General features: G+C 46.8%; 1 protein-coding gene across 6 annotated transcripts; it reads left to right on the top strand.

The window, feature by feature from the left end:
• Positions 1–181: 181 nt before the first annotated feature.
• On the top strand, positions 182–12,269 carry LOC142897604 (E3 ubiquitin-protein ligase MARCHF4-like). Of its 6 annotated transcripts, none has more exons than XM_076040052.1 (6): positions 189–334; positions 1,292–2,214; positions 2,493–2,973; positions 9,279–9,434; positions 10,167–10,359; positions 11,795–12,269. In XM_076040052.1, the coding sequence occupies exons 3-6, from the start codon at positions 2,539–2,541 to the stop codon at positions 12,223–12,225; spliced, it is 1,215 nt and encodes a 404-aa protein (XP_075896167.1). In that variant the 5' UTR covers positions 189–334; positions 1,292–2,214; positions 2,493–2,538; the 3' UTR covers positions 12,226–12,269. The 6 variants fall into 6 exon arrangements, with proteins under 6 accessions (XP_075896165.1, XP_075896167.1, XP_075896170.1 ...); XM_076040055.1 differs by having other exon boundaries at positions 202–334; positions 2,117–2,214; XM_076040053.1 differs by lacking the exon at positions 189–334 and having other exon boundaries at positions 1,106–1,690; positions 2,117–2,214.
• Positions 12,270–13,128: the final 859 nt, after the last annotated feature.

Here is a 13,128-nt window from a genome sequence, read left to right as displayed (position 1 = left end):
AGCGAGAAGTCGTTTTTTTCCTTTGACTATAAAATTAAAAAAAAAAAAAAAAAAAACTAAACTAAAAAGTCACAGTGAATTAAAGCTAAATTCCACAAAAGAAGCGAACATTTCAAAGCGTTTTATTTATTTTTTTGTTCATTTTATTAGTATTTAGCATTTTGCACCTTGAATAGGTTACTTTCTAACTTTAATGATCCGTGTCCTTTTATATCTGTTCTTCATAGTTGCTGAGATACAGTATAAGTTTTAGATTTAGTGCGAACTTCAAACTTACTGCCAAGATAAATACTCTCCTTCCAGTCACTTGAATGGGAATGCTACATCATCACAGGTAGCTCACACTTCCTAAGCAACATAATGCATGCATTTGTTGGGTGAACAGCACAACCGAAAGGGTCCCAAAGAAATAGTTAAAAAAAAAAATGCATTTTCTTTTCATCACAATCGAATAATCTTCCTCCCACATTGCCTTACACTGTAAATTAAAAGTCTGTCCAAAGTGTAAATCAGTTTGAGTTGTCTTATTTCCAGTAGCTATTTAATCGTGCACCTGGCCACCTCACATTGGCGATGCTTTGTCAGAGCAATCATTGGCAATTACCTTCTACAATAGGAAACCAGCAGGCATGAGTGCCACCAGCATAGTCAGTTCACTGTTTGGCAAGTCATTAAATCCTCACCTGCATGCAATTCAACTTCTACCAAGTTCTGGGGGGGGGGGAATACAAGAAAAGAAACACTGTTTCTTGACCACAAATTCTTCAAGCAAGGTGTATTTATTTCAACTAATCAATCAAAGCACACAGCTGCTCAACATGGTTTCTACGCTTGTCATTCAAATCTCAAATGTACAACCCTTTCTTGTAATTGCTTGGAATCAAACCATCTCAAATAAGACCACAACTTATCTGAGCCAGAAGAATCTTTAAAAAAAAAAAAAACAATTCATTGTATCCTTTCATCTCACAAACAAGCTCATCATTGTGTAGAATGAAGCCTGGGCCAACTTGAGAGTGTTTCTGCTTTCCTCTAGTATCATTTAAAAGCAACTCTGCAACTTATTAATAATAATAAATAATATTATTATTTGTTGTTGTTGTTGTCCAAAATTGTAATTCGAACCATTTGCGTATATAGCGAGTTGTCTATCAGAATTTTTAAGCACACCATCCGTGATGAAGAGGAACACGACCCCCTCTGCGGTTGACTCTTTGAGTCGTGAGAGGCAGCGAGATAAATAAAGCTCATTAGCACTTTTACCCACACACACTCTCTCCCTATACAACAGACCATTTCCTGCGCCGTTGTCTCCACATTAGTAGTAATGAGCCGGCTGCTTGCATCACCGTGCGGCGGTGACGTGTGGCGTTTGGGAGCTGTCCCAGGGATCGTGGTGCTGAAGCCGCAGCACCAATCCGGCAGCCAATGATCACGGGAGAATCCGGCGATACGGATGATTCCGGGCAGAGCAGGACAGTCCTGTCGACAATCGTGTTGGATTTCACCGGGTGGATTTGCACGCGTTGGCTTGTTCTTTTTCGGCCGTGGAAATTCGATCATTGGGGGGATGTAGCCTCACAAAGAGTTGCCCGCGACCTGCAGTCTGCCTGGAGATCCGCGGGAAGAAGAAAAAAAGGAAAAAGCCCAGAAACTGTGGGGTCGAGTAGAAATCTGGGTAGCTCGCCAGGTAAGACAGATTTGGTTTTTCCCTAACATGGCACGCCATCGATTGACTTGATTTGCTTTGAGAGCCTTTCAAGATGACCGTCGACAGTCATTCCGAGGTGCGCTCGTTTAAGAATGTGGGGTTTTTTCGGTGTTGTGGGCGAATTTGTATCTGAATACCCAAGACTGACATTTTGTCCAGTACGTATCTTTCCTTTGTACGACCGAAAGGCAGATTTCTTTTATCCCCCCCCACCCCCCGCCCCCCTTTGTGGGTTGCACTCGTCGTGCATGTGGAGGGAGAAGCCTGTCGAGATGGTTTATGTTGCACAGAACAGCAGACTATTAAGGCCATGAGATGACAGTGGACACTGAGTGAACGGCCCATATAGCCTTATTACTTGAATGCATATTCCCATCAATCTAACATTTGACTTTCCTCTTCTAGCTGTTCCTTCCAGTGAACCTAATGGCTTCGGACACTTGTTTGCGTCGATGGGATTTATTCGCCTTTTGGACTTGCATCTCGGACGGAAGACAATAAAGGTCCTTTACTTGGAATATACGGATATCAAAGTCACAAACTAAAGATTCGGGAGTGCTTTTAAATAAAGACGCACGGAAAACGCACCTGAGAATTAAAACTCGCCACCTTAAACAAAAAAAAAAGAAAAGAAAGAAAGAAAAGAAGTCTTTTTTTTTGTGAATTCCTTTTTTAGTAATAGTAGTAGTAGTAGTAGTAGTTGTTGTTGTTGTTGTTGTTGTTGTTGTTGTTGTTATTGCTCATGACGGAGACACATTCGGTACATGCTGTTTCCCTCCAGCGCCTCGGCACGGTGCTGTGAGTTTGCGGCCGGAGAGACAGTGTTGATGCTGCGCAGCCAGGGCATGCTGAAGAGCCGCTGCTGCGTCCTGCTCGGTGACCTGAGAGTGCTCCTCCTCGGGCCACCGGCGCCACCGACGCCGCTGCCACCGCTGACCCCGATGAGCGGCCAAACCGCGGACGGTCATGAGACGGGCGTCGCCGCCGACAACAACAACACGTTAACGCGCGGCCACCAGGAGCAGCAGGAGCACGCGGACCGGGTCGCCGCGCCCGCATCGACGGCTGCCACCGGGACACCGTGCGGGGAGCGTGGTGGCTGGGTGGACGCCGCGGAGCTGTCGGTGGCCCTGCGCGGCTGCAGCAGCTCCTCCGATGACTGCTCAAAGGGCAAGCTGGAGGAGAGGTACTCCCTCACCAGCTACACGGAGAGTGGCTTCAGGACGCCCTTGTGCAGGATCTGCTTCCAGGGACCAGAACACGTAAGTCAATTGAGCACGTTGTCGTTTTTTCCACTCTCCAAGAAAATTTGATTTCAGGTTTGAGAGCAAATATTTGCTTGTCAAAATAGCTGATTAGGTCGTGGGAATGTTGCATATTTAGATCCAGAAATGTTTCCCCCTGGCAGCGCCTCTGTTTCTGGCTCTCTGTTACACTTCCATCCATCCATCCATCCATCCATCCATCCATCCAGCTTCCTCCTGCACTCATGGTTGGGGGGCTGGAGCCTCTCCCTGCTGTCATGGTGCGAAGGCAGGGTGACACCCTGGACAAGTCGTCAGTTCATTGCATGGCCACATAGAGACAAACAAACACCCATTCACACTCACACAGACCGATGGTCAATTTAGAGTTCCTCATTCACCTCACATGTATGTTTTGGACTGTGGGGGGAAGCCAGAGAACCCAGAGAGAACCCCATGCAGACACAGGGAGAACATGCAGACTCCACACAGAAAGGCCCCAGGTCCAGGATCGAACTCGCAACCTCTCGCATCGTAGATTAGGGCAGTAGGTGCAGCAGTGGCAGCATGAAGAGCCAGTTAGAAATTGCAGCGGGAGCATCATGAGAGTCCTTGTCACCTTGGTTGACAAATGCAGAAGATACACACAGGGTAGCAGGGTCATCACAGCCAAAAATCTGATTTCATCTGGAGGCATTACACGCATGAAAAAATGTAATAATAACTCCTCACTGTGCTGTTCATTCGCCACCTGGAAACTGAAAGCGTAATAATGTTCACGGGCAGAGCAGGCGGGGCAGCGCCTTCAAGTTAATCACGCTACATGCTTCTGTCTTTGAGGCCATATTGATGATAATGTCACGCTACATCAATCAGAGGGAAAAGTCTCAAAGCAGATTGGCCAAGGTGCCTCGGTAAATAGTATTAATCATAATGTAAGGGCTGGCGTGTGGCAATTTGGAGATTCACGGTGCAGAAACATGAAGTGATCTTACTGAGGTGGAGAGAACTGATTTTTTATCTTGCCGACTGTGCACGCTGCGTCCTCCCTTCTACCCAAGCAACTCATTGACCCATCTGCGCATGGCGCCGCTCGTGTCTCCCCACCATCTCCCCCCGTTGACTCAACTTGGAGCAGCAACACTTTGCGGCGCTCCACCTCTGAATCATTCAACGTTCTTCGTCACAGGCACCGGCACGAGGTTGGGTTGTGAGATTCGCAGAAAAGGCCTTGCCTTTGTTTTGTTTAAAAAAAAAAAAAAAAAGAATCTCCACAGATAGTCTGCGCACTCTGCGGCGCATACAAAGTAGCCCCTTCAAAGTTGGCCGTATTTCCCATGGCCTCCTCCAACTCATCTCATCAACCGCCTCCTCGAGACGCAGCAGAACTCGTCGAATGTGCTTGATTTCATGCCGTTTTATCGTCACGCCTGTTTTCATCTATCCGTCTCATCTATCGCCAGCGTTGCCTCTCTTCTCAACCTCGTGGCTGGTGAGGTTCAAGTCTACGAGGAGGTGAATAGAAGACAGTTGGTGTGGGTTGGACAGCGGCGGGGCAATGAGGACACTGGCCGTCCTCTGTTCCCTCCCAGCCACCAAGATGTCACCAAAAAAAAAAAAACAACCAAAAAACAAGGCAGCCATGATACGATCTGACACTCCACCTCCAAAACACTTGCGTCCCCAAGGCTGAGATACTGGAAAACGAGTAGAGAGCGAGAGAAGTTGCTTTCCGCAAGCCGCCCGCTAGAGCAGGGCCTTGGGAGGAGAAAAAAAGTTGATTTAATATGACACCAAATAATGTAATAGGCCTGTGTGATTGAATCTCTGTTCGTGCTGTCGGAGCGATTTCCTTTGGAGCCGACCTTGTGGTTCATATATACTTTTGAACAAAGGTTTCTGTCCATTTTAATTTGATCCGTCTGTATGTAGCCATAACTGCAACATAAGAAAAGTCACTTCTCTACCTACCTCCCTCCAGCCTGTGAGACATCCCAGTTTAAACGGCTTCACTGTGCTACCCACTCTCCACGACACCAGCTTATCAAACTAAGACTCTGGAGGAGACGCGCACGCACGCACGCACGCACACACACACACACACACACACACACACACAGCTGGAGTAGTTTCACATAAGGAACCCTCGGCACGCAACGTATGGTTATATCAACCCCTCACTTCACTTCAATAAATAAATACAATAAAATAGTTCAAGCCAGATTATTTGCTTGAGTCGATGGCCGCCCTCAGGCGCACAATGCGGATTATAAAGCGAGAACTTAATTACAGATGAAAGTAAAAGCATTCGATTTTCTTTTCCGGGAATCTTTTAAGACGTTCATATGATTCTTATATAATGTTTATTTTCAGATTTTTTTTTTTTTTAATTACACACGTCATTTACAGTAGGATCAAACAGCTGCTTTCTGAAAGCACGTAGGCCATTGTCTTTTCTTGCATCTCTTCTTACATTACCCCTCCAACAAGTGATTGGTTTTTTTGTATTTTATTATCTCCTCATCACCAGAGTAAGATTTTAAGGACTGGTCATGGAGTGCATGAACTTTCAAAGAGGGTCATTTGAAAAAAGAAATGATTAAAAAAAAAAAAAAAAAAGAGGATCTGTGCCGGTTTGTGCTTGCGCGCCCGTGTGTGTTTGTGTGTGCATGAAGCTTTCCTGATGTGTCACGCTCTATTACATTGAAGTGCCCTTTGGGGAGAGTGCTTCTACTGTCCTCACTTCAGCTGCATGTTGGGAACATGCGAGTCCCGACTGCTTAGAAAAAATATGTATATATGTTCCCTTTTCTCCCCAAATCACAACACAGACAATGCACACACACAGCGTGTGTGTGTGTGTGTGGGTGCACAAAAAGCACAGTGACGAGCCTTGAGGGGGTCAAGCGAGCGTCATTCTTCCTGCGTGGCCCCACAGTCCACTCTCTGTGGTCCATTACACCGCAGATCCTCTGCCGCCGGCCGCAAATGGGATGCAAACAGGTTATGAAATGCACACAAATTTTTGGCCAGGCTGAGGTCGATCGCAAGCGGCTGCGAATTCATAAACCTATATTATAAACCCAAGCTCTTCTTTTAATAAAGTGCCTTCAAAGAGCCATTAGCTGTCACTGTCTGGCTAATGATTCCCATAAAGCCGGAAACGACTGGAACGCCTGGCATATGTTTTATGAGCAGCCATAACAGGCGCATTTGAATATTAGATGACCTTCAGCGGTTCTTCACTTGTTGAGTCTGATTATGTTGCCGCTCGTCAGACGACTTGCAGATCCTTACAGAGAACGCCTGCAGCCTGAAATCCACCCAGCAATTGTAAAAGAAAAAAAAAAATTGGCTTTGTCCAGCTTCCACACGAGCCCGTTTATTAAAACACATCCCCCCTTCGCTCAGAGTTAATGGAGCTCGCTCGCATTGATTTTCAGACCCTTAAGAGATGCAAGTGGCCAATTCTAATTTAGCCTCATGTGCCTATGTACAACCGGAGTGGATTTCATTTTCTAGGAGAAAATTAGGAGCAACGGTGTGTTTTATTTTATGGACCGAAAGGAGAAACAAATAAAAATTGGCGAGGTCTCCTTTTGAAACCTTTGTTTGTCTCTGGATCCTTCTTTTACCGCCGCTGTTTGATCAACAAAAGGACATTTAGTTATCACTTTGTGTGCGCGTGGGCTGCGACGCCACATTTGTTATCCGGCTCTCTTGCACTCTCTCCAGCCTCGGTTGTACTGGAGTGATCTGGGTTTCACTTCTTGGCTGCAATCAGGCCAGTCACAGTCAGTGGTCTGAGTCCCACTGGACACGGCAGAAGTGTTCTGCCGCTTCGTGCCAATACACTCCCACCCCGGCCATCTGTAGACGGGCCTTTTCTCCTCTAACTCCCGCCTTTCCACCCCCACCCCCAGCCCCCTCCTTTCTCCTCCACCGTTCCGGTGCCTGTTCCGTCTGTCAGCGACGCCTGGAACGCTAACGTGATTTCAGAGACTTGCTGCTTCTCTGCGTCTCTTTTCCCCGCAACGTGTCTCGACGACGTGTGCAACGGCAGAGAGGTCAGGGAATGTTTAACCACAAAATTAAAAATACCTCGGCGCTGAGAGCTAATGCCCGGGATTATCGAGAGGTGTGGAGATATCTTGCTGCAGGAAAGCCTCGGCTGATTTATTTCCTCATTCACTACAGGCGTTTTTTTTTGTTCAGTCCAATTAAGATTAAAAAACGCATCTGTACAAGGAGGTCCTGCTTTGGATTTTACCAGCCAGCCTTTCTTTGACTGCAGGTCAGGCCCCAGAGAGGATGGCAGGCCTACATCTTCAGGGTCATCATCAGTATCCAATATGACAAGACGAGTAATGTATTTTAATATGCTCGTGTTCCCGGGTGAGAGATTATAAATTTCATTTGTGCCTCAGCCTGAATAGTTCAGAATTAATGGCTGCTTAAGAATATTGCCAGGTTATATCTCTCCATTAAATGACGAAGCTTTTGAGGTTGCTTGAATTGCGCATCTCCACCTAAGCCGATGACATTCAGTCATCTGTTGGCGAGGGAAATGCTTTGTTTTTTTTAAAGAGAAAAAAGGAAGGAAAAAAAAGAAATCCTGCCAGAGTCCATGTTGTCAGCCATCATTACGCAGCTGTTTTATCTTTAAAGTTCAGATTAACAACACAGACAGGTGCGGCTAATTCTTAACGCTGCTGAGCACATTTCTCAGATCTCCGTATCAGCCTTCCCTGTTTGCCAAAACCACTTAAAAGCGTTCCGTTGCTCTATAAAGCTCTTAACCGTCGGTGCAAGAAACACATTTCCAATCTGCCACTCTGTTCTGAACATCCAGACGTGAGGCTGTCTGGAACATCTCTGCGTACTGTCTCACAATCAATTCCAGGAGAGAAGTCGCTCTCTCCTCTCGTCTCCTCTGAAAACCTGAGATCAGCTTTAATGGCTGTTTTGTCAGATTTGTTTTCACCCTCTTTTTTTTCGTTTTGCTTTGTTCTCTTTTGGCATTTTTTTTAAAATTGTTATTATTTGTCCTTTACAAATCACGCTCTTATCTTTTCACGTTTCATCCCTCAGACAGGGCGTCTCCCGGCATTCTAAATGTCTCCCATTATGTCGTTTGCGAATCGCTTTGGTGTTTGAACAGGTTGCGATAAATAATGCAAGTGAACTTAACTTTAATGAAGACGAGGCGCCTGCGATCAGAGCGTGCGAGTGGTTACTTCACACAAAAGAGGTAGGACGTCTAAAAGACAGAGATGGTGTTTCTCTTCATTTTTATTTAGATGTTTTATTTTTTTTATCTCTTTTGCCTGGTGCGAACAGCATGTATTTTCAGTTCAGACCTACACATTCAATGAAAAGGGCGCGGCAGTCGTGCATCCGTGGGAGATTCCTCTTTGATAGAACTTCATCCTCATCTCTAATCCTCGTGCAGCGCTGGCGATTAAAGCGTTTTCCCCGTCAACTACGCACGCTTCACACCTGAACACTGCGCCTCTCTTGCAATATACTGTAATACGCGCAGTGCCGTCTCCCCCCCCCCCCCCCGCTTTCTGTGTTTGCATTCTGCGCTCCCAGGAAATCAATAGAGCGGCTGCAGAAAATACAAATGTTATGTATCTGCGTTAGCGATGCCTCGTCTGCGGGGTGGGAATAACAGCCAGTCAGCTGATCGATGCTCAGGGTGAGGGGGCTTTCCTTATGAATCACACCGTGAGTCGTGCTCCTCTTGAACCGGATGAACCCGGGCGGGCCTGCTGCGCCAGCTGCTGCTGCTGCTGCTGCTGCTGCTGCTGAAGCAGGGCATCTTATCTACTGATTCGTTTGCAGGTCGTTCAACTTGTTCAGCGGGCCGCCGGTACATTAAGAATCCACTTCATGTAAAACAGCGAAGGACTTAATATTTATTTCATTAGGGTGGGAAACGTGTCGCTGTGGCCTGAGGTAGATCAGCGCTGCCAACGTTCCTCGTACTCACACTGTATCAGCCTGAATATTAATGGCCTCTGGTGGGCTCACATGCATTTCCTTTGCACATTTTACGCTATTTCCTCAAGAGTTTCTTTTGTGTACAGTAGCTACATACAAATGCAGCTGAGCTCAATTGGCCTTGACGCTGTCGACTGCATGGTTAAAGGGGCATGTTAACATTTTTCGAACAACGTCCCGCGGAGCAAATGTGGCTTTCACAATAACAGCAGGTCACTTTTCCCGCGTTCAGCACAAGAAGGAATTTTGTGAAGAACGGAAGAAGCAATGGGAAAACCGTGCACCTTGGTTGCTAATTGTGGCCTCTCTTCCCACAGGGGGAGCTGTTGAGCCCGTGCCGGTGCAGCGGCTCAGTCCGCTGCACCCATCAGCCCTGCCTCATCAAGTGGATCAGCGAGAGAGGCTCCTGGGCCTGTGAGCTGTGCTACTACAAGTATCAGGTCATCGCCATCAGCACCAAGAATCCACTGCAGGTGACGCACACAAACACCGACGAAGTGCGGAAACGCCTTTGAATCTCGATGCGCAGCGCTGTAGGTTTGTCTGAGGAGCTGCAGATGGACTCGGTGTGTGATGAAAGGCCTGGAACGCCAGGGAGCAGATAGTCTTTATTTGGCGCGTCAGACATTCAGAGTGTGATTAGTTGGGCTCTGCGAGGAGAGGGGTAGATAGCTGCAGGCTCCTCTCCCTCCTGGGACTGATTTGGATGCATTTTAGCTTTTAATATCAAAATTATTTATTGCGAAACACCTAAAGCGCTTCTCTCAGGGATCACGCTGCCTTTTGCTGCAACTCTGGTTGTGAATTGCGCACTGAGAAACTAAAGATTTAAGGCTTCTGAATGAAACGCAGCTCCTCGCATCCTCTGATCTTTAGAGGAGACTGACTGCGAAAGCAACTGAAGACGCCGGTGACACGACAGGCTCGTTTGCGAGCGAGTAGATTTCTTAAAAGGTTGCTCAGGATTCTACTTTGTTCCATGGAACGGTTTAAACATAATATCCAGCCCCATGAATGTCTTCTGATTATATGCCAAGAATAGAACTTAAGTGTTCGATAGTTCTTCATAATACTAGTTCCAGTTACTAGCAGTGGCAATTGTAGTAGTTTCCAGCTGTGCCGTTCTTATTCCGAGTATTTGCTCGCAATTGAGGAAAAAAAGGAGGAAGAGAAATAAAGCGACCAACTCTACCGTCTCTCTGCAGTGGCAGGCCATTTCCCTGACAGTGATAGAGAAAGTGCAGATAGCAGCAGCTATCCTGGGCTCCCTGTTCCTCATGGCCAGCATCTCCTGGCTGGTCTGGTCGTCCTTCAGCCCGTCAGCTCGCTGGCAGCGCCAGGACCTGCTCTTCCAGATCTGCTACGGCATGTACGGCTTCATGGACGTCGTCTGCATCGGTGAGAGGACGGTCATTAACTGCGTCGATGGATGCATGTGATGATGTTATTTTTGCACATTTGTGGCACCAGTGATTGCATGGATGGCGTACCCAGTCTGGTGCATGATAACACACCCAGGAGCGCAACTTCAAAGGTTCATAGAATTGGTTTTGAACGCACTTTAAATAAATAATAAACCAGTTCACGTAATGCGATGTTGCAGTTGCTTCAACTTGAACTGAATACACAAATGTTGTGCCACTGATTTCTTCAACACTGACGTTTGTTAAACTTGCTACAGAATACAAACAGTCTGCGTAACGTACCTCGAAACAAATAAAGCTCTCAAAACGCTGCACTCTTGCAACGCTGAAGTGGTTCCACAGCAGAAACCAGTTTTTTCATCTCGTCAACGCTGCCAAGTGTGAGCAACCATTTTCTGACTTTCTGTGGGTGTTCATCTTGAAAACTTGCATGCACTCTAAGCCTGCAGTCCTCCCTCTCTCTCTCTCTCTCTCTCTCTCTCTCTCTCTCTCTCTCTCTCTGTCTCTCTCTCTCTCTCTCTCTCTCTCGCCGGAGCCCCGGGGCCCGCCTGTTTTGGATGACAGTGTGATGGCATCTCGCATTAAGAAAACTGTAACTGCCACTTCAGCAGACAGCAGGATGAGTGGCGGAGGAGATTGATTGTCTCCGGTTTGGTGGCGAGCAGCGAGCGCGCAGTCATTAAAGTCTGCACTTTTTACAGAGATTAACTTGTCGCCTGGCAGACATTAAAGCAGAGACCCGACTTTCGCTTGATCCCTTTGGTTGGACTGGCAAAGGAACAGGGATGAAAACGAGGCAGGATCTTAAGAATAAACAGTGAAAGACAGCTTGGGATTCAAAAAAAAAAAAATGTTTCAGTTCACCAGGCTGCTGTCTCTCTGGATGCTGCAGCAATTCAGTCGTAGAGAACAATATTCTTATAAACTATAATTAGCTGTATGGGACATGTAGCTTTTATATGCTGGCTCCGGTTCAAACACAGCATTTCTGTCTCTACGTCTTCAAAAAATATATCGGAAAAAAAACCTGAGCAGCAACGCAATCTCCACTTCCAGGCGTGTCTTGTTACAGACTGATTTCATTTTTCTGATGGAATTTGGCGAACAAGAATCAATAAGCAATTTTAAGCTTCCCCAGAGGACAAATGAATCATTTTGCTAACCCAAAATCCAAAGGTACAGACCGATGCTGCTGCTACTGCTGCGTCATTAGTCGTGCAGTGTATACACTCCTTCTTGGAGATAAAAAGAGAAAAGATCTTTAGGTTGACAGAGCGATATTTGAAAGATGAGCTGCTTTGTTCTTCAGAGTGAGTCGGCTGCGGGGCCGTGTATCACCTCGCGCTGTCATTAAGACCTGCTGCCAGCGAGCGACGCCGGTGTCTAATTGATGCTCTTGATCTCCGCAGCGTTAATCGTCCACGAGGGGCCGTCTGTGTTTCGCATCTTCCACCGCTGGCAGGCCGTCAACCAGCAGTGGAAGGTCCTGAACTACAACAAGTCCATGGACAGCGACGACCTGAAGAACAGCACTGTGGACCGGACTCTGTCTCAGCCCAGCCCCAGCTATCAGACTGGAGTGGGCGTGTCCACCTCCACCTCCTCGCTGATGGTGGTGGCCTCCACCGCCGCCGGCTCCGCCTCCACCACTTTGGTGACGGCCGCCACGGGAGGAGGCGGAGGAGGAGGAGGAGGAGCGGGGGCGCACGTGGACGCGGCGCCCGACCAACACTGTCCCTACAACATCCTCCACCTGCTCAGTCACCTGAGGCAGCCGGAGGGGCGGAGCCAGCCCAGCAATAGCACACGGGAGCTGGTCATGAGAGTCACCACAGTGTGAGGAGTCATTCGCGGCCTTATCTCACGCGGACCGGGGCGGGTGGGGTCGGGGGGGGGGTGTTCAAGTTTTATGAACCAGCTGACAGCTGCGGGGGGCGGGGGGGATGAAGAAAAAAAAAAAAAAGAAGTCTCGTCTTAACTGCACTGGATTAATACCATGTCGTTGTCCGTTTTGAAATGCATCTCTGATGTCCTTACATGGATTGAATAAAAGTCGGCGTTGTTTGATTTGCAGAAGTGAGTGGGGAGTACTTGTTAGTTTTCGTTTTGTTTTTTGAGGTTCATAAGAACTTAAAAGAAAAAAGGAACCTCAAAAAAAAAAAAAGGTAAATTGGAAGCACAGTTTTAATCCCTTTCTTTGGAAGCTCAGAGTTTACATAACTACAAATGAATTTCGTTGAGCCATAACCAAAAGTGACCGGAGCCAACTGAGCTACACCAGAGGATTCTGATGCAGACTCAACAGAATTTAACTCATTTCTTGTGAGAACGGTGATTAATTCATATATAATGTGTATGTATTTTACCATTAAGAACGACTTCTACTACAAAAAAGGATTTTGGTAGTTAAGGGGTGAATCTAAAAGTCATTTTTTTTATGCTTAGGAGCTCATGTCGCTGAAGCAATGCACACTACTGTGATCTGTGAGGACAATAATTGTCACATGCAGTAAGAAAATTGGAAGTCTCAAGAAGAAACTCAAAAAGCTAAAGCCCCACCTGGGAAATGAATTGGAGATGGCGACAGTAGAAGACAGAATATTGCAATGATGGGCCGTAATGTGAGTGAAAGGCAGCATCAAATCATTTTCACGAGTCCCTTTAGTGTTTTTGAAGCCCCTTATTCTACAAAGGTGAGTCAGTGAAATCCTTCTACTTTTGCCACTGTGCTCTTTCTGTCAAA

This window comes from Nelusetta ayraudi, unplaced genomic scaffold (genome assembly GCF_046127955.1).
Source record: "Nelusetta ayraudi isolate G7.1 ecotype Tasmania unplaced genomic scaffold, CSIRO-AGI_Nayr_v1 ptg000060l, whole genome shotgun sequence".
NCBI lineage: Eukaryota > Metazoa > Chordata > Actinopteri > Tetraodontiformes > Monacanthidae > Nelusetta > Nelusetta ayraudi.
Note: the sequence above shows the minus strand (reverse complement) of the source record. Positions and strands in the feature narration are given on the sequence as shown.